The sequence below is a fragment of the Eutrigla gurnardus genome (genome assembly GCF_963514095.1).
Source record: "Eutrigla gurnardus genome assembly, chromosome: 13".
Taxonomy (NCBI): Eukaryota; Metazoa; Chordata; class Actinopteri; order Perciformes; family Triglidae; genus Eutrigla; species Eutrigla gurnardus.
The window spans coordinates 5,109,650-5,131,461 of record NC_139936.1 but is presented as its reverse complement, the minus strand read 5'-3'; the positions used below and the strand labels follow the sequence as shown (position 1 = coordinate 5,131,461).

The 21,812-nt window shown below is 43.8% G+C and overlaps 1 protein-coding gene across 1 annotated transcript in view; it reads right to left on the bottom strand.

Annotated features, from left to right (window-relative positions):
* Nucleotides 1-2,769: 2,769 nt before the first annotated feature.
* Nucleotides 2,770-21,812, bottom strand: part of LOC311023030 (GDNF family receptor alpha-2-like) — a 46,191-nt gene continuing 27,148 nt past the window's right edge. The window contains exons 5-8 of the mRNA XM_084024678.1: nucleotides 15,241-15,353; nucleotides 14,138-14,278; nucleotides 10,987-11,129; nucleotides 2,770-6,756 (exon numbers count right to left, since the gene is read on the bottom strand). Coding sequence (XP_083880804.1) covers nucleotides 6,619-6,756; nucleotides 10,987-11,129; nucleotides 14,138-14,278; nucleotides 15,241-15,353 — 535 coding nt within the window. The 3' untranslated portion in view covers nucleotides 2,770-6,618. The remainder of the gene's footprint in view (nucleotides 6,757-10,986; nucleotides 11,130-14,137; nucleotides 14,279-15,240; nucleotides 15,354-21,812) is intronic.

Genomic DNA, 21,812 nt, shown 5'->3' with positions numbered 1-21,812 from the left:
CCTTCAGTCTGAGATCTCTATTTCTTGAAAAGCCTGTTTTTTTTTATCCTAACTTGTCTTCACCAGCCTTTAGTGGTGGAGAATCCACTGCCCCGCCCCCCCCCCCCCCCACCACAACAACATCAGACTCATCCCAGCTAAGCACCCAGCGTTCTTAATCCCTGCACATTTTAATTATTGATTTATTAAAATACTTAAACTTCCCTTCGCCTCCTGCTTTGTATTCCACATTGTGGGTTCCTTTTCGTCTTTAAGCTGACGCTTAACAATTACCCTACTCTCATTATAAGATGAATAACCTCCACACAGGTCACTGTTTATTAGACTGTGATTAAAACGTCTCTCAGGTATGACATGGACGAGTGTAGATTAAGTGAAAGTAGTTCACGTATAAAAAGGCCTTTCAGGCTTGTTATTATATAACGTTTAAAAAAAAAAAAGGTTTCACTGCTGATGTGTCATTTCTAATGATCAAATGTTTCGTGTGCTGGGAAATCCAGTGCCGAGGTGGAAATGTTTGTGCTCAGCCCACAGGGTTGCATGAATGCAACGTATTGAAGTTCCCGTTTTTCAATTACCTCTCGCTGCCATCTGGAGCTGCCACCACTTGGGTACAGCTTTGGCCAACCTTTTGTTTTTATTTAATGAGTCTTTGAACTCATCATGCTGAAATTTAAAAAAAATGCATCGTAAATGTTCTAATGGATTGGAGCATCCGCTGGAGTATAAAAGTAAATCTAATAAGAGTTTCTCATGTTGCCCGACAAAGTCTTGGTGGATTTCCTGTTTATCATTTTTAATGTTGGCTTATATTCCTTCTCCTGCGGTAAATAGCATGCAAACATCAGAGAAAGGAAACTTTTGGTTTTTGCAGATATCGTGTCACTGTCACGCTGGGTTTTAAACGCAGCGGATCCACTTTGACATCGATATATATATATTTTTTTATGCTTCTCATCTCTGTCTCCTCTGAATCACCTATGAAAGGCACAAAGTCTTCTAAACGACAGACAGGTGAGCGTGTCGTCCGTCCGGAGGAAGCTCGACTCGCTGATGTTGCATCTGTCTCTCCCTCTAATCACTTTAATTCCCTACATCTTCCTGTGAAAAAAGCATTTTGTGCTGGCATATCTCACAAATATATATATATATATATATACAAAAATATGAAAATACTCCTTCTTTTCTGATTTTCTTCCCCCCCTGCTGTGATTTCTGTTCACAGCGCTCAGTATACACTCTGTGGCTGGGATTTTTCTGCCCATGCATCAATATAACTATCATTCTCAGCTCATATCGCAGTGGTTTTGAGAGCCATTTGTGCACGGCATACATATTTATCAAGGATCATCACATCCAGGCTGTGTATCAGACTTGATAAACAGGAGTTTATATCAAACATCCAGTTCTATCAAGCGTGAAAGTGATATTTTCAAGCACATCTGTAAACTGCTCAACGTTTTACTGGAGGGTCTTTTTTTTTTTCTTTTTTTTTGGCAACCCTGCTATATACTCTTCTGTTGCGTGATGTCATAAGCCACATTAACTACTCATTACAAGAGTTTACATCAGTTCTTGTGGTAATCTCCCAACAAAGACGGCGATGCGCACTGCTGTGTGAAACCGCACGGCAGCAGATGTATCACTCATTTTCTCAGACAAAACTCATTCTGGTTAAAAGGGTTCAGTTGCATCAGCTACAAAACTGCTGTGGAGGAGAGAAGAAGAGAGCCCAACAAAAACAGGTGGGTGAGCACAGAAAGGAATGATGGGACGGCAACGGGAGCCGCCTGTGATTGGAGCGTCGCAGGCCCCGGTATAAACCTTTCTTCTCTCTGCGCCATGTGCAGAGTGTTGATAAGAGACATCATCCCACTGACTCATTAATCAACTGTGAAATGTACAGCTACCTGCCGCTTTCTTATTCCCGTGCCCCCAAAACCCCTCTGCTACCTGCCTCCTCCTCCTCTTCCTCCTCCTCCTCCTCTTCTCCACTTCCACCTGCCTGTGAAGAGAAGAAACAAACTGGACTCCACAAGGATTCCTTTTGGGGGAAAAAAAAGAAAAGAAAATTGCTCTCCTAGCACATTTAGTAAAAATGTTTCCCCCTCCTTCCTAATCACATGCAGCCTTGTGTACGCATGTATTCACACACACACACACACACACACACACACGTTCAAAGGCGGGGATGCAGGACGACGAAGAAGAACTTTTTGCAAACTGGTTTTGTGCATCTGAGCACTTTGCTCTCCAGACACGTGGCCTACGCATTTCTGTCTCGCTACCTTAAATTATGATCATGCAGACAAATAACCGTATCATTTTGGCTTTACATCTAACACCCAAACCCAGCTGCCACCACTCACTTCCCTCCTCTATAAAAGCACTTAAATCTGCCTCTTTTCAAGCTGTCCCATCACCGCCATCCTGCACTGGTAATATCTGCCATAAAACTCCCTGATACATTTCTGAATTGTGCTGTGTGTTGTGTAGGTCTCCAGCATATTTATATATATTTATATATACATTCTCTTAAGCTGTGAGAGAAGTGCTGATCTGCCGCCTTTTTGTCCACCCCCCAAACTCAGACCCACTCCTGGGAGGGTGAAATGAAGAGAGGGGAGGTTTGAATTTTGATCAGTTTATTTGCATTTTTCTACATGTCAAAAAAAAACCAAACCCTTACTTTATCTGCCAGTTTTGATCACATTTAGCTGACTATATAATAACTCACAGTGGGTCATCAATTTTTCTGAAAAGTAAGCAACAAACTGACCAAATCAAAGTTTGATTAATAGGCAGGGAGGCGTCGACGGCATTGTTCTAGTGACAGCTGCGTCAACAGGAAGCCCACAAAGCTTTCTAGCTGTCGTCTTTTTTTTTTTTTTTTTTGATTGAGCAGATTGTAAAAATATACACAGCAGGGCAGGAGTTCACGTTCATGTTGCATTTATGGAGCGGGAATTGACTGCTAACAGGAAAATGCTGTGATGCCGCGGAGGAACTATTTGGTTGAACACATGGAGCGAAAGCAGACAAAAAAAGGGTTGAACATGAAGCGTCAGTCTCACAGTATACATTCTAGAAACATCTTGTTATCATCCAAACGCTGCAGTCTGCATTTCACCTCTTCCCCCTGTAATAACCTGCTGTAGAAATGGACAAAAAGCAAAAAGCATACAGGTGTAAAGGACCGCAGGTGAAGGAAGGTCTCAAACGGCACAAGCACATCCCGCCATAGTAAGCTCAGATATATTATATATGTCATTTAATATGAAAATGGAAGCATGTCAAAAATAATAAGGTTGTTGTGCTATAAAAAGGAGGCCATGTCTGTGTTTGGGGGGGGCCTGCACTATATAATGGCTGTATTGCATTACGGACTACTGGGGCTGTTCCTGCAGGAGAATTGGCATCTCTGCATCATCTTTGATGGATTTCTCCTTTTTGAAATTGATATATGTTGATGTTGCTTTTTGATTCTCACCCATCCTGAATTTTACCGTCGATGGTGTAGATATGTTTTCAGATAGACGATAAAATAGATTTGTTTAAACTGAACTGATTTACACATCCACCCTATTCTCTTTTCTTTTTTTTTCATTCTACTGACAGATATCTGTTAACCATGTATTCTCTAGTTGGAGTGTCATTTAGAGCAGTTTGAAAACGTTTATGAAGGTACGTTATGTATTTCAAAGGGATTGCAGCATTGTCAGGAACAATATCTGATAGAAAAAGAGATGCTTCTTACGCCTGACAGCGAGCACAAATTACTAATGTATGCTGTATATTTTTTTTTTAAATAGCGTGTTTGAAACATAGAACAGTTTGTACTTTGTACTTTATAAAGTTTCTGGATCTTTTGACATCCAAAATGATGACGAGACCGAGGCAAAACTACAAACACGGTGTCAAATTTGCTAGATTGTCAATGAAAAACGATACATATCATATTCAAGGGTTCGACTTTTTATATTGTGAGAAGCCCGGAGCAGTAAACACGCCGGTTTTAGGAAATCAATATGGTTTCTGCCAGACCGGACCACACTGTATACGGTCCGACCAAAGTTAACAACAACATTCTGTACATCTGTTCCCGTGACAGACCTTTATGCTTCTAAATCAGCCGCTAACATAAACCGTTGGGTTCAGAACACGTTCATGTGACACAACGCGTACTCGGTGTGCCGCCTGAAGACATAAACACTTCTGTGGAAACGCTGATTGTGTGTCATTCACTGCAAGGAAAATAATTATGTACGTATATACATACAAAAAATTTCATCTTGCTACAAATGTGCCCGTGTGAAGTGATTCAGTCAGGAGGTTTCGCCTAAAGGTGTGATATTCCCTAACCAACCATGTATGGGCTAATAGAAACATAATCCCTCTCAGTCATCGCTTAGTGTCTGTATCTGCCGGGACCCGACACTCAGCCTGTCTTTTATATTCTTATTTTCACTTTAGTGTGTTCGGGACACCAACCCGTCCCCACTAATGACTAGTCAAACACTGACATTGGGTCAGAGACCCTCGGCATCGGAAATCAACGCGTGGACGTTATATATATATATATATATATATATATAGCATCGTTCACATGAGTCATTAGTGTTGTGACTCATTTGTGAGGCTAAAAAGAAAAGTCAAATGAACGCTCTATTACTAAGTGTTTGCCTGAACCTAACTTCCTGTGAAGGCGTGACTTTATTTTGAAAGGACACTGCATGTAACAACATATTGACACATTGAAAACTGACACTAGAGGAGCGTCGATCTCTGATGCCAAGGGGCTCTGCGTCGGGAGTTTTGACTGACGATGTGACTACATATTATACCTTTTAAGGTTATTAATATGACGCTGTACACAGAAGAAATTGATTGGTTGCCGTCCACGCTGGCGATGAAGAGATCTCTTTCTTGTACAACACAGGTGATTGAATTTGGAGTGCTTGTGCTGCAAAGTAAGGACCGTCCTCTCCTATTACGTGTGGACAGGATGAGTGATTACAGCCAATTACTTTCTCAATGTGCAGATCAGGCCGAGAGTATCGAGAATACTTCATACAAAAACATCTTTCTTGAAAGGCATTTTTTTAAAACAATATTCTTTCAATAGATATTTAAAAATTTGAAGGTGGATTTTTTTTTAATAACTAAAATATGGGAGCTTTTAAATCTCCTGTGGAAAAAAAAGAAGAACAGCAGAATTAAAAAGCTCTCTTGAAAACTGGTCACTGTCCTGACTCTCCCCCCAAAAAAAAAAAAAAGTCCTGTGGTTAATTACACTATGCATCATAACCTCTGCTCTCTGAGGGGGCAGAACGAATCCCCACATTGGCAATTTAAACTGCCCCCTTATAAGCTACTTTCCTCCTGCATGGAAACACAGACGCTCACACATTGTAATAACTGTCCACACACACACACACACACACTCAGTGTGATACACAGTATGATACTCACACACACGGGTTATGGCTTTCCAAGCAGCTTGAGCTTGTTTAATCTCACCCCTGTATACATTCTTTGAGATCGAAACCTTTATAGACAAATATAAACGCAACATAATGAAGACCTTCCATTAGTACCAGTACAGAGCCACGTTTAGCGTACAGTCACGTCCGTTCAAGGTACCGCGGATGTCATTTGGTTGAATGAGAGAGAAAAAGTCTTGTTTATATACATAGAGACAGAAATATACACATGTGCAGGTGGGACGTACGGTGCACACCCACGGGCATCAACAACATCTCAAATGACCAAAAAGGACCGTTTAACATCGTTTACGTCGTTTTTCCTTCTTTTTTTTCGCTGAAAAAGTAAACTGTAGCACCCAAAATGAAAGAGCCGCACGGTAGATTGATTATGGTCACGGATACTATACCAACACTTAGAACACTGAGTAGGCTTTACAGTTTAGAGTTTACACTAGTTCTGAAGAGACAGAATGTAATCACCCCCCTCCCAACCCCGCCTCCCCCCGCCCCTTAAATGTGTGGTCTGTTCATCCAACAGAAGATTAAGTCGAGTCAAGTCGGGACAAAAAAAGTGTGACTGATCGCAGAAATATGTCTCTATCTCCCTCTCTTTCTCTCTCTCTCCCCCATTTACCTCTCGCTCGCTCCCCCCTTTTTCCCTCTCTACGACAATTTATTTTCTGTCAATCTTCTTTTAATTATGTTGTTCATTCCCTCTCTTCCTCCTCCTTTTGGCGAGAGAAAAAAAGTGCAAGCGTCTTTGAAAATGATCAGCTTCAGTCCTCCGGGATCATGTGTCTCAGTCGGCGGGAGCTTGGTCCCCAGAGGATGACCTCCACGGCCTCTCGTTACCCACGGGTCCTTTTCCTAAAGCCACGTCCTTCATCACAGTCGTGGTCCGACATTACATCAAAAATGAACAACAAATTTCACAATTTAAAATTTTCAATAATTTTCCACCTGCTTTTGTTTTTTTGTTTTTTTGTTTTTTTTTGTTTTACTCTTTCATAAATGCCATTTATGTCAACTGCCCAGAGATTCAGCCTTCTTAATACAAGTCTCTGAAATAACACCTTCTGCTTTTGGGATCAGCTTGTGGGTGGATGACCTCTTTTTTCTCCTCCTGGCGCTTCTATAAGGCATGCTGGGCCAGGACCAGAGCCAAAGCCAGGCTGGGAAGCAGTGCCCAGACGTTGGCGCCCAGACAGGCGGAGTGATCCTCTGGCAGGCCGCGGGTTTTGCCCAGGTCACCGTCTCTCGGTTCAGGATACTGGGCAGAGAGGGACACGCAGAGAGGGGAGAGAGAGAGACGTGTAAAGGTTAGACATGACTCAGACACTCGTGCTGCTTCTTGTTCTGGCATTTGATGAGGGGGAAAGAAGCGGGAGGCGACAGGAGGGGAGGTGAGACGGGACGGGGTCAGAGCCGAGGAGAGCAAGAGCAAAAAACAGAGTCAGAGTACGAGTGAGACATTACATGGACCCGCTTTGGCACCAACATTAGGTGTTTGATCCACCGAATGTTTTGATACGTGAAGTATATTTCAAGCCGCTGCTTAGTATGCTCTCTGCTTCTTAAACAAGTTGGCAACAAAGGAAAGCTTCTCGTGAGGCCTTTTCCCCCCCTTTTTTTTCTTAAACTCTTTAAAGTTGTGCCAGCACGTCTCTAAACAGTTTTTAAAGCTATCATTACCGACTTTATTTACAAGAACAACATGCTACGAAGCCAACCACACACACACACACACACACTACAGAAGCCAGCAGCAGCAGCTGTGGATTTTTTTCAATATTTCATAAGGCATAAATTACAGCAAGCAAGAGGCCAAACAAAACACTCGCAAGACCCCTAGTATTAAGTTGGACTGCGCTCGATCAAAATGCATGAACGTGTTTGTTCTCATGCAAAAGATGAAATAAACTTGTGTGCACAGCAAACGGAGGGAGGGAGACGCAGCTCGCAGTGTTTCACATTATGGCAGAGAGCAGAGGGAAGACATCAGTCCAGATATTAAACTTCATGGCCTCCAGAGTTACACTGTCATATCCACACTGCAATTGCCTTATTATGTGCTCTTCCATAAAATTGTTAGCATTTTGAATACTTTTTCAATTTTCTCGGATTCTTGTAACACAAAGCATAACCATTTGCCTCGAAGTTAAAGTAGTCTCGCTCAATTTGCGGAGATACCATTTTCAGTCCAGCACAGCAATACAGAGGCACATCGTAAGGAACGTGAAACATTTCTTCTCCTCCTCCTCCCCCTCCTCCTCCTCCTCCTCCTCCTCCTCCTCCACCACCCACCCACTCAACTCATCTTCACCAATGTAACCTTTGCAGAGATTGCACTTTGGACTATTTCCCTGTACACAGGAAAAACATCTACTCCTATGTTATCTAGCAGCACCTCATCTTCCAACAGAACAAGGTAACGGTAAATAAAAAATGAAGCAAGAAAATTGTGTTGGATTATATTAACAGGATGGGCATATTTTTCCCGTTCTGGGAGAGAAAGGAAAGAAGGGAGATTGAGGGGAGGGAGAAAAGAGGGCTGCAGTTATCGCAGTTACCTGGGCTTGTGCATTCACGCTCTCCAATGAAACGGTTAAAATGACAGTTGCCAAAACAAGAAAGGAAAAAAAAAAAAAAAGCTATGGGTAGCTTGACAATGCACCAAACACATCCGCGACTAAAAGCCAATTAATTAGCAGGGGCAGTGATGTGTGGCAGCAGCCTGTTGACATGAGTCCAGATCTCTGGCTGCAGCCAATATCCACACATACACTCACTCAGCCTTGTAAGAAGACACACACACACACACACACACACACACACACACACACACACACACACACACACACACACACACACACACACACACAGCTGAAAGCACAAAGGCAGGCGTACAAACGCATGCACCGAGACGGAACACAGACGATGTCAAAACGTGTGTTTATTTACTGATGCTTTAAGAGAGGATGGAAAACAGCCACAAGTATTTATTTTAGCCGTTGATAAGAAACTAGCCGACCTGCCATCGAGCAGGTTCCCACACATGCAGATGACGGAGCGTTTCCTTATCGATCAACGCATCAAACTCACAACGCAGGGCTGCTCGTCCCGAGGCGAGTTGATGGCGTAACCCCGAGTTACAGAGTTACACAATCCATTCAGTTTCGCTGAGAATCTGCACACGGCCGGTGACAATGTGGGAACACAGACCACAGCGGCTTCCCAGTGGTTCTGAGGTTGGCGGGGGCGTTTAAACATCTAGACAAGCTGGTTTGTATTATATTCAAAACTACACTTGAAACCCAGTCAAAATGAACAATTCCTCGTTCTGTTAAGTTAGGATGCTAACATTTAAATCAGGGTTACAAAAGACACACAAAATCCAATTAATCTGTGAGACAGCAAGCCTACATTATCCCCCATCAAACTCCACAGAAACGTGTTCGAACATGGGGGGGAATATTGTTTCTCTCCATATAAACAAAGCAGGACTCGGGATGGCTACCCCTCTGAATTACAATGCTCAAAGGACCGAGCTGCAGCCCACATGTTTACTCGCTGAGCATGGGATAAAGCCCACAACCACTGGCAGTGACATTTTGAATAATTACGCATATAAATTAGCTGAAAATACTCTTTACACTACAAGAGAGCAGGATGACTGACATGAACAGGCTTAGTCACGGACCGCAGAGTCTCCTATGCCCACTCTTCTCTAAATGTGCTTCATATTAGGTTGTCCTTTAGTGTCACATTTGCTCATCCATCCATCACAAACCTGATGCATTCTGTTACACAGGCGCGTGTGCATGCAAGTGGAGGGGGGGGGGGGGGGGGGGGGTCTACAGCCTCGGACGGTCAGGGCTCCATACCATAACAACACTCCCCCAATTTATCTGCCATGGAAGTTTGACAAGTTTTAATTGCCAGCCGTAGTTGTGTGAGAACGCAGAGCCGCCCAAAATGTCCCTACTAGCTCCCTCTCTAATTATAAACTTCCTGCTTGAATAATCACACGTCTTATTGTTTCCTAATTACCATTTTTACAATAAATTAAACACCATGCTGCAGTGAGACAGGCACCGAGCGGTGCATCAATACTGACACACACACACACACACACACACACAACTTTGGAGGATTCCTCTACCCATTCCCTCTCCACCATCCTCTCTCCCTCCACCTCTTCCCAAACATACACACCGTTATTGTTATCAGAGGTGCTCGTTCATTAATTCTCCTCATTGCAACATTTTTAAGGTTTTAATTTGCTGTCTTCGCAACAATGAGGGTTTCTGCGTAAAGGACAATACTGCATGACTCGGGTGCAGTGGGACCATTTAATGGCTGTGAAAGCCCCTGGAATTACTCAAAATAGATGTCTTAATGGGACTCATTCATTCAGCACGCACATTTGCATTCACAAACACTGCACGCTACTTGGATTCTGTGTATATCTGAGAAACGACATGAACAATAACATCGGCGGCGGCGGCGGCGGCGACAGCAGAGGGCTTTACAAAGAGTAGTTTTAGTGTCTAATTCAGCTTAGCTCGGTAACTGGGGCTCCTGCAAAGGTGAAAAACACCATTAGTCTTCACCAGAAGGCTGTGCACATCTGAAACACATCTGTAAGAAGAGAACCATATTTCATTGGGAGGACTAATCAAACAACAACAGCTTGATAGAAAAGAAAAGGAAAAGCTCTCCTTTACACAAAAGTGCAGTGGGATACTTCTGTGCTGTTCAAAAGAGACGGAGTGAGAAAGAACGAGGTGGCGGTGGAAAAACACAGTCCTGTCATTTTCACATTTTATTTGAAGAGAAAATGAAGTACAGTTCTAAAGACAAACACGTGTGCATTCTTGCAGCAGAGCAAAGAGTGATGTTTTTCTGCCCCAGACGGTGAACCCAGTTGAGTCGACTGCAGTCTGCAGAGCGGGAGTACAGGCCCTGGGCCAGTATTTCAGAACCCCTAATCCAGATTATAAATCCTCCACCTCCCCATTTATTCCACTATTTCATTGTGTACGAGAGAAAATATAATATTTCAACCGAATGTCATCATCTTGGGTGTAGCATAAACTGTCTTATCGTAAAGCGCCCGTTCTGATGTGCCAATTGCTTTAACAAGCATAGAGATGGAATGTGATGTGAATATGAATGGCGCAGTGTGTTGAGCTTTATGATTTTTCCCTCTGTACCAAATCCTCCTTTCATGGAAGCGCAGTGGAGGAGTGTTTTTGTGGTTTCTTCTTCTTATAAGTCCATTTTCCAGAAATTCATGCAAGGAAGCTGCTGAAATTGTTTGCATAGATCATTTTGGAAGATGAATTTAAAGTTACTGTAGACGAGATTGCCTCTGGACGGCTCTCAACATGGCGACGTGGTGCTAATAATGCAAGCTAGCGAAGAATGTGGTGGGAGAGCAGTGTTTAGGTTACATGCATAACATTTTAATGGGAAACAATCAATGCAAAGCTGTTACCTTTGGGATGGTGGCAAAGGGAGGTTCTGAGGTGCTTGCTGACCAATCCGACCCCGTCTTCGTCGTCGCTGAGGGGCCGGGGAGGGACACGTTTTTGTTCTGCATGTTGTCTATCCCGTAACCGAAGGCCTGAATGGCATTTCCTGCAGGGACAGAGATATAAAGTCATTTGTTTTTTTCCCGCCGCCATCGCAGCGAGAAGCCGCCGAGCAGACAGCTCTAAGTCAACTTCTTGGTCCCCTGCCCAATCTTCGGCAACCGGGGGAGCGAGGGGAAGGCGGAGTGCCACGGAGGAAGGAAGGAGTAAAAAGAGCAAGGAGAGACGGTCTCTCTGCTTCATCGGTAAGCTTAGGAGTTAAACTAATCAGAAATGAATCGAAGATTTGTTTGAAGATTGCAAAATCTGTCACCGGGGAGGCAGCTCAGGATTTTACGGTCTTACAAAAACACCAATATTGTTTAATATTTGAAGCGGTGCCACGTTTTCTGAATGCCAAACATGTTTATAGTATGCTATCAATACGGCTTGTAATTATCCGTCTCTACGCAAATCCTGCAGAGACACGAATGACACATTCATCAAGTACCAACAATTTCTCTTGGTGTCCTCGGCTCATTAGAAAAACACTTTTATGTGGCAAACATGCTGACCAAATAGTGGCGTGATGTCCGCACTTGAGATGATGAAGCCCAATTTGTTTGCGGGCAGTTGTTCACTCAGAAATGGAATCTTTTAAAAGGTAGCAAATCAATCAGCTCAACAGAGGTCCTCTCTGCAGCTCGCCAATGCACATGAGTGCTTTTGTATCCGCCTGCAGATATTGTGTATGCATATGTGTAATTTTTTATTTATTTTTTTGTGTCTCTAAGTGCATGTGCGAGGCTCGGCAAAAAAAATGTGACAAATCCCTGTTCAGTCAGCTTTTCCAGCTAGATATGGTAAAATAGGGGCTGAGTACCTTTTCACTGCTCATCCGTTTAAAACACGAGGCTTGTTTCTCTTTGTTCAGCCAGAGAGAAGGCAAGGCATGTAATTGCTTGGCAACCACCTCCGTTATAAGGTCAGCATGCAGAGACGACTTTGAATAGATTCATGTGACTGATCAAATTCAAAAACATTCCCAAACAAAGGAGAAATTTCATTTCCCCGCCGGCGCACCAACAGGGCGAACCACTCGTGGCGGAAACACGCGTGTAATCGGTTGCACGCGGTCGCGATGGCCTGAGAAACCCCCCCCGATGCACGACTTCATCCCCTGTCCTCCTACACCCATTCACACACCTGCGCACTTAAAACACACAAAAGCACCCTTCACGTTTCCCTGTCTGTTCCGTCACTGGGGATTTTGGGCTGAGAATTAAAGCGCAGAGAGGGAACGGAGCCTTACAACTTAAGCGCTAGCAGTGAGGAGCTAGCACGGCACCGCTGAGACATGCAACGTTACGCATCTGTTTGTCAGGGTCGTCTATCGCGAGCGATCCCCCTACAGATGCAGTATGATGGGGGGAATAAAGCAATAAATCAAACTAGTTGGCTGCGGGGCATCCACGCAGGATGTTTTACTGCACCCAAATGTTTCGCTGAGTGATTAAGCTCATTGCCAATAGCGATTCATTTTTTTTAATGACTCCGGATAAGTTTTTCCTTTAACCCCTGGGCATAGCAGGCATCGCCCTACCTGCAGGGACAGATGGAGTAAGAGAAGAGGGGAGGGGAGAGAGTACAAGAAGAGCCCAGACAGGCTATGTTTGAACTATTGTAATATCCTTTCAGACCGAATGTTTTATGTCGGCCTCCACACATATTTGACTTTAATGTTGAAACTTTCTGTTGGAACGGTTCTGTTCCTTTGCTTGGAGGAGAGAGTGGGAAACAGTGTGTGGATCATAACACATGGTTTCCATTGCATTCTGCTTTTGTTTGTCCATCAATGCCAAAGGATTTGCTCTGCAGAAACAGTGGTGACTGCTGAAAGATAATATAAATACATGTACACGCACACAGTAGTTGTGTTTTTGTGCATATTCTCCTCCCCGATGTGTCGAAGTTTATTGCCTGTTCCTCATGACTGCAGAGAGGAGATGCTGCATTTTGTGTTATTTTTCAAGACGCCTCCTCAGCTTCCAGCCTCATCCCTCATCCTGCACACTCAGCTAAAACGGTACCCAAGCAATCTATTGAAATGGTCTGAAAGCATTATCCACACAATGGAACATGTTAAAGGCAATGGTGTCTTGTAGCGCTGTTGACACTGCTCGCTCCGCCGTAGCAAGGGAAGGAGCTCGCCGTATTTGACTTCCCGGTGAGAAAAAAAGCACAAGGATGTTTGAGGTAACCACTCTGTCATGCCGCACCCGCCCGCGTTATGCATTAGATGTACAGATATGTATTTTAGCTTTCCCTATTATTTCATTTGTTCTAGATCAGTACCTTTCCATGACATTTTTCTCCCGCTAGGGATAAGCCCTTTAACTCTCTCAGATTGAATATGAAAATGACATGCAAATGGTTTCTTTTGTATTAAAGTCCGGGCAGATCTTGCCCAAAGGGAGGATGAGAAGTGATAAGAAATGACTAGTTTCTGAGAAACTACGAACATTTAATTCCAACTTAATCAGCGGGCAAAGAGGTGTCCGTGGATAACTTGTATCAAACTATGTTGCTGGCAAATTTTCATTCCAGGACTTCCAGAAAATTCCACCCTTCCATAAATATTTCCTGCTTCCTCTTTCGTCATAACCAGAAAACAGATGTCATTTGTTTTTTTTTACAATTCATTAAAAATAAAAAAAGAATTTAAATCATGAATATTTTCTTTTTGACATTTTAATGCCCAGATGTCTGATGACTATCCAGCCCCACCTTTAATTATTTCCATTCTCCCTCCCCTACACACACACACACACACACACACACACACACACACACACACCTCCACAGTTATATCACTAAAGAGCTCTATGACTCCGAGACCATTAAAGTTGCATTAGATCCAAGTTCATGCCTCACTCTACTCTCACATGTATTCAACAGTAACTACAGCATCACAAGCCCGGTGCTCTTATCAATATTACATGACTGCTTGACTCCTATCAGTTACAGAACCCATTTGGGGTGAGTGCAGCGTGTCCGTGTGTGCGGATGGCTCACTTAGGCATGTGTTATTGGTGAAGTACTGCAGGAAGTTCGTACATTCCTCCTCCTGGTTCCCGCTGCCCTTGCAGGTGCAGAACGGGGAGATGGTCCAGTTGGAGAAGCTGCTGTCGACGTAGTTGGGAGTCATGTCCGTCCCTGTGAGGGCAAGCGCACACAAACAGACACACAAACGCACAAATTGGGACAAACGGTTAGGGGTCACTAATGGACTATAATGGACTACATTCATCGCAAACAGTATATATATATAACACGATATTAGTCATAGGGACGGGTTGGCACTATAGGAGTTTATGCACAGGTGAAGCATTCCGTAATGCTTTATTTTAGATGTAAAGAGGCCATTATGTTATGAATATTTTGCAAAGTAAGTGCTTTAGGAAGTGTGTGTGTGTGTGTGTGTGTGTGCTGATGGAATATGGCACTGCTGCACCAAAACATTTTACTTTTCAAATGCCTCTCTCTGTGTCGATGCTTTCAGCCGGAGTCAGGGGTGTTGGATGCACTTCGTGTCACATTTTCCAGAGAAATCCAAGAAGCGCCATGGCATATTATCACTTCATACTGTGCCAGTTATGACACATGGCGGGGAGGCAGTGACTGATACCGAAATATGGACACTGTGCAAGAAGTTATTTCATGTAAATTTGGATTCTGGAACCCTTCAGGAGCGCTGCGATGCAACCAAAAGGTGCTGCTATCAAATGCTGGCCGAGGTTGAAAAAAAATGAATGTGTGCCTGTATCAGTTTCGGGCACATTGTTTGAGCAGCATTTACTGTGAGCTAACAGATGGTCGTCAAGTGTTTTAATTAAGTAAACACTCTCGCTGTACCTCCACTGCTTAATTACTTCTAGTAGTGACCTGATGCCCAGTGTGCTGGGGGGATATATCAGACCGGTCTCGCTGCTCTGCCGGCTCCTCGTGATAAAAGTGAAGGTCGATTAGACCTGCACTGTATCCAACCATTGTTTATCTTTATCTCCCCATGTATCTGAAAACTGAGGAAATTAGTGTGGGATCTGGAGCCGTTTCTCTTTCAAACACACAACACAACCTCTCGCTCCATCACGGTGTCACCCCGCGGCTGCACTGACCGATGAGCCTGGCGTAGGAGGCCAGGCAGGCCTGGTGATTGTCTTGGTTGGGGCAGGTGCTCACTGTGTGCGGAGTCGTCCAGCAGTTCACCAAGTAATCAGCCAGCCTAGACCTGCACGGCAGACACCAAAGGGAGAAAGAAGAGCACAAGACGGATGAAAACACAAAAAAAAAATGTTGGTTTTAATCTGGAGCGTGTCTGCCAGCATCAAACTGGGAGAGTATGTGTTATGTTCAGGAGAGCAAACCAGTACTCACACCTCTGCACAATCCAGCTGTTTGTATCTCACAAACATTTGTTTAAACCAGAAAAAAGATTTCGCCGTCGCTTCTGTGCTTATCCTGGACATCTCCACTGCTTCCCAAACTCACTCCCCCCCCCCCCCCCAACAAACCAGGGAAGAGGGGGGGGGACTGATAAAAATAGTATGTTTTGTTTCGGTGTGTGTTTGTGATAAGAGCTTTAAGTCTGCGGAGGCCCCCAGGGTGGCATTGCTAATCCACTTAAGTAGGTTTATTGGGAGTAGCGTGTGCAAAGTTGCTGTCTGTACCGTTCACATCACAAATGCCCACTAAGTGAATCACAATCCATTGCACATTTCTCTCTCACTCTCGTGACTCATTCTTTCTGACCCACTCTGACCACTTTTTATTATTTATTTATTTTTTGCAGCCTTAAGTTCAAAGGTTCTGTAATGTTCCTCGGGCTGCCTGGTCCCCGGCAAACACGAGCCAACACAGAAACAGGTTTAAGCAAGGGCACTTGACTGAAAGCGTTTTCCAGCTGGTGTGCAGTCGGTTGCTAATTTTTGGGCAGCGTATAAACAAACAGTTGATATGACAGATTTACGACGGCTGCTCTGATAGCCTCCTCTTCTTTTCCCGGTCTGTTACGGCATAGCGAGCCAGTGTTTATCTCAGGCCAGTGGCCTTGATACTGCGTGTTTCTCACCATTAAAATGAATTGCTCAATGTTTTGGGGATATGATTATTCATTTCCTTGCTCTCTCACTTCTGTACCATATGTTAGCTCAGCTCTGCATGAAGATAGATTGAATAGTGTTGTTCTGTAATGTGTTAATAAGTCACGTTTAGAGGTGTTGATAGGTGCAGATATATATATTTTTTACCTTTCAACAGAGTTGGCTTTTTACCCTCTATTTCCACGCTGAGCTAACCGTCTCCTGGGTGTATTTTCATAAAAACAGACAATCTTCTCCTCCGACTCTCGCCTATAAAGCTGATAGATAGAATAGAATTATTCCCTCGAGACAACACTTTGGTTGGCCACTTTGTTTTCACACTTTCAGTCAGGGGGCTTCTCTTTCACTTTGTTGAAGACTCTTCTTTTTTTTTCTTTTTTTCATTGAAATATCCAGTGTTATTCTGACAAACTCTAACAACCCATCAAGACAGGTTTTTCATCCTTCTGACAGAGCATGTACACTTTTAGGCTTTTAAACAATGCAGCTGTCCACACCAGTACGCCTCTCCTCGGCTGCCCTCGGCTCATTTCTTTGCTCTTTCTTCCTGCGGTGCGAGGTGTAGACGCCATGTAAAAAAAAAAGAAAAAGGTTTCAGCTAAGTCATTAACCCAATGTGTCCAAGTAGATGTGATTATATGTTAAAATGCCTCAGACCTTACAGCGTATTAAGGTGTCGCAAAGATATTTCCTCACAGAAAACACGCTTGAATAATGCATTCGTGACTTATTGTCTATTTATCTGGTTATTGAATCGTACTGACGGATGCAACCACAGCTTTATATTCACGCACTGAGACATTTTTTTGGCCAGAAGTGCTGATATTGCACATCACAGCATGCCTCATATTGCATGACTTAAACAGGTGGAATGTTAATCACAGAAACCGCCGTGTCTTTAAATATGCATCGCGGCCGTATCACCTATTATACTTTATCCGGTGGAGCCGCTCCATCACGTATTCACCATTTTGTGCTTTATTTTCTCTAAAGGTTGTGATTGGATTGGATCAGATGCATTGTTAATGACACCGAGCTTCAACCTGTATGTTTATCTTCCATCACTTAATCTACTGCTTTCCGGGCAGGAGGGACATTGTTGTTCTGGAAACTCAGAGAGGCGGCGACAATGTGGCCATTACACAGTCTGAGAGAGGGAGGGAGAGGGAGATCGAGATCCAAGTTATGCTGCATCTCAATTCTGCGAGTCAAAGAGAGCAGAGACAAGCCGATTTGGCTGCAGGCGAATATGGGGTGATGAAGTTACAGTCTGTCTTTCTCTCTGTCTGTCTGTCTCTCTGTCTCTCTCTCTCTCTCGCTGTGTGTGTGTCTTTCGCCACAGCAGAGATGCAGCCAGTGTGGTGTGATGGTGCTCGGGGGCCTCCAGCAGCAAACCCCACTCAGACTCACTTCATTACTCCGACTCCATCTCCATCTCCATCCGCCCTCCTATCAAATCACCCGGAGAGACCCTCGATGTGACATGCTGCTAACATTACATCGAAGGCCACGCTTCAGAAAGCGGACGTGCTCGGCTGCTCCAGCGCTTGTGCATCGGCCGAGGCCGACACAGATGCACACACGCACGCACACTCAAATAGCGATACGGTGTACACGGCGTACACAAACCTATCCCTCTCCACACCTGTACCCGAGCCCTCTATCGTCCAGCCCCGTTCGGAGTGAAAGGAGGCACTTGTACCCACAATCATGCCACAGATGATAAAAAAAAGACTGACAGAACAACTTCTCCCTATACAAAGCCACCTTGAGAAACACATTTTTTTTCTATTTCTACCACAAAGAATGGGAACGTCAATTTTTTTTCTTTCTTTTTTTTTTGCAAAGACCACTGAAGATTAAAGAAACCGAACAAGTTCTGTGTTTCTTTTTAGATGCCGAGCTCTTTCAGACAATGATGGCTTAAAAACAGTAATTTAAAGTTTAGAGAGGTGTCCTGAGTGTTCAGAGAATGGTTTTTCCAACACCGGGATTCAGCAAATTTCATGGCTTCCACTGGCTTTCCATTATACCTCAGCAAAGCGCCACTCGCTGCTGAAATTACAGGCTGTCTAGCTCAACACAGTTTTATGGTCATTTCAGCCACTCAGCCCCCGGGGAAGTGGCAGGGGAGCCCCCACAGAGGTAGACTTCTTTCAACCAACCTGACACATTAAACACAGTGATTCGGCTGAGCGCTGAGTGCCCGTCCATCCAGCATGGCAGTAATAGAAAACTAATGGGTTTTTTCTTCTTCTATGGATTCTTTTTCCTATCATTTGATACCCGTGACAAACAATGTGACTCAAATCAGATGAGTGTCAGTCTTGGAAACTATTTCCCCATGAAGGAGGAGGGGCGGGAGGAAAAACACTTATCAGACTCCAAAGACTCTAATAGCTTCCTTTCTTCATTAAAAAACAACGGTCTACTGAGAGCCCGATCCGGTTTAGAGACTTCCTCTCTGCGCGCCGTCTGCAAATATGAGTTCTTCTACGGATGATAATTTCTGTTAAATGTTACGGCTCTTCACTCTTATCACCCCTCTCGGTCTCCAGCCTAGAGAGGCTTTAGAAACCGTATCTCTCACTCGTCTACAGAAAGCAGAACAATAACCATGACACAATAGCTGCCAACATAATAGCAGTTACATGAAGCAAATGGGGAAAACAAAACATCTTTCTCAATGCTATGCTTCCCCTGCTCTCCCTCCCCTGTCTTGTGTTCCTCCGACCTTATCCTTCCTCTCTCCTTCGTCCTGTTGTCACCATCGTGGAAAACAGATTTTCATCGCCGCCTTAAGTGCTCGTGTGCAAATTCACAGCGAGGGGACGTTTGACCCCCCGGTTCAATCGATAGGACTCCGCAGCCTCGTGTGTCCTTTTTGTCACTTGCTGTTAAATGCCAAAGCAAACACACAGTTCTTCGGGGAGCCGATATTTGACTATTACTCTCTTTTTTTTTTGACGCTCCAAATGTTCAGGCATTGTGCGGCACGGTTCATTACATCACGACAATTATTATGAAACGCCGAACATCGCGGCCCTGACCTTGTGAGCGGAGTGCTGTGAATACATTTTGAGTAAAAGGGCATAAACGTACGCCAGTCATTTTTATTTCTTTCCCCTGGAAGTAACAATTTACTCGGGTTGCTTTCACACTTGACCCGGAGACGGTCTCTTTGTTGCTCTGGTCAGAGTTTAACCCACAGCTGTTTACTCTTGAATATGCCTGGACAGGACCCTGCCTCTTTTTTTTTTTGGCATCACTGCACTCGTCGGGATTCCCAGTCAATACTCCAAAAAGGGCAATGTGGGAGACAGATGGCATTCAGTGCAAACACAAGGCAGTTTAGCTCAGCTGTCACATGACTCAACCAAAAAAACAACTGTCTGGTGACACAGCTTCTCACGCAGCAGTAAAAACACCAAAACAAACAACTTCTCAATGAATTAACACAATCTTTGTTTAATTTTGAATAACTTACTTCTGCATGATTACAATGTCCCTTGTTTGGTGACCAGAAAATTGCATGCAAGTTGTTTTTTTCCTTCCTCGCGTTCTCTCGTTTGTGTCGTCCCCGCGCTGCAGATGTCTTACAACCCCCTACTGAATGTTATGTCATTGGGATGAATGCTAAATCAAGCGTGCAACACACAAAACCCAGGACTGTCTGTTTGGTGAGGGGCGAGTAGATTATTCAAGGTTATCTGAACTCCCTAAATACTCCCCGAACAAGGCAAACACCCCCCCCCCCCCCCCCCCCCCCCCACCAGACAAAGTGTACATGTCAAACAAATGGATGAATTGTCCCTGAAAAGATGACAGAATTAGCAGTTTGCCACAGAACAGTTACTGCCAGTAATTAAATAGTCGTTAGTCCCGTATCGAACACTTCTGTGGGATAAAGGCTTAAAGAAAGCATCACATATATCAATATTTGTTTGGAAATTGTTCTAAGTAATAATAGACGTATGTATGCAGCTTTCTTCAAACACTTTTTACTGTCAGTTGCTGTTCTGTTCTGCTAATTCTGTCATTTTTTCAGGGGCAGTTCATCCATTTGCTTGACATGTATGTATGTCTTTTTTTACGCTTAAAATGTGGCCACAACATTTTAAATGATTTGTGTTATTTTACGTTGTTTATAATGATTCTTTTTTCAAATTAAATTAAATGTATCATTAATTCAAATGAATCTAAATGAATATATTAAATGTTACACACTCGGGTACTAATCTTTGAATAAACTGTCACTGCTTTGCTTTTCGTTTGGGGCTTAAACCAAGTGATTGAATGCCTTTTAAACTTTTCTATGTTGCACTGATCTATAATTTGGACATCCACCATCCATCTGTAGTTGTCTGTATTTATAGTGGAAGTTGGCAACCCTGCACACACATTCAGCAGGTAACAGCCGGCTGCAGAGAAAGAGGCCAACACTGCAGGTTCAGTTATAGCCGTGAGAAAAGTCCTGGCCGACTCCCTTCCACTCGGACATTCACTCGTTTCACGACCAGCCGCACCTTTTCCTATTTGCTTATCCGAATCTGGTTGTGGCAGCTGTTCATCTCTTCTTCATTCTTTACTCTGAACTCCTCTTTGTACTTAATGAGTCTCATTGAAAGCCTGTGTATCCGAGGGTTGGCAAGGGTTCTGCGGCCGCCTCGCCACCCCTCAGAACGCGGGCCGCGGCTATCAACCAGACTCATTAAGTACAAAGAGAAAGTTCAGAGTGAAGAATGATGAAGAGCAAAAGAGCACGCCCTAATTGACACGTTTTAAACCACACATCAACCATCCTGTAGATAAGGCTGAAGCCCTATTGATAATGTTTGCATTAATAATAGATACGGTGCCGTCGGTGGAGGAGATCGTGAGGTAGAGCATGAGGCCTCGTCGGTAATGACTGCAGTTTTCCGCTATACCACGTTCCCCTGGAGATTGCCGTTATGAAAGTAAATGGGCATATACTAATCCATGCATTGGAATTAAACGCACAACTCTTTCTTTCCGGCTCCTGTCTCAACCCTCCCACTGCTTGTCTTCCTCTCTCTGTCACGCTCTCTCCCTTTCTCTCTAACCCCGTTTTCCGCTCTCATGTGTAGCCAGCAAGCCGAGCACGTCTCCACTTAAGCTAAGGCCTGATTAAAGCCGCACACTGCAGCAAACTGTACTATGTATGAGGAAAAGGTCACCAATTGACACCTGCTTCGCTTGCAAAACCAGAGCTTTGCGCTATCAGGGGGAGACACTTCACTTTGATAACTTGTACTCTAACCAGGGAGATAGAAACAGTCCAGGTATTAACTTGAGCAGACTTCTAAAGGGAGCCTAAGTAATGGATATCTAGGTATGTCTGCATTATGCTTCTGTCATAGGACTGCTGCAGGAGTCCCAAAACCTGGATATTAGTCAGCATTTTTGCCCTTTGGTTCTCAAAATCGATGGGTTTTTGGCTAACCTGAAATATGTCCTATATTTAACACAAGAATCCCAGATTTTACCGTCTACGATATAAAATACCTTCATAATGATCCCACTTGTGAAATTTGAAGCTTTTACACGTCTTTGAAAAAGGTGGTTGC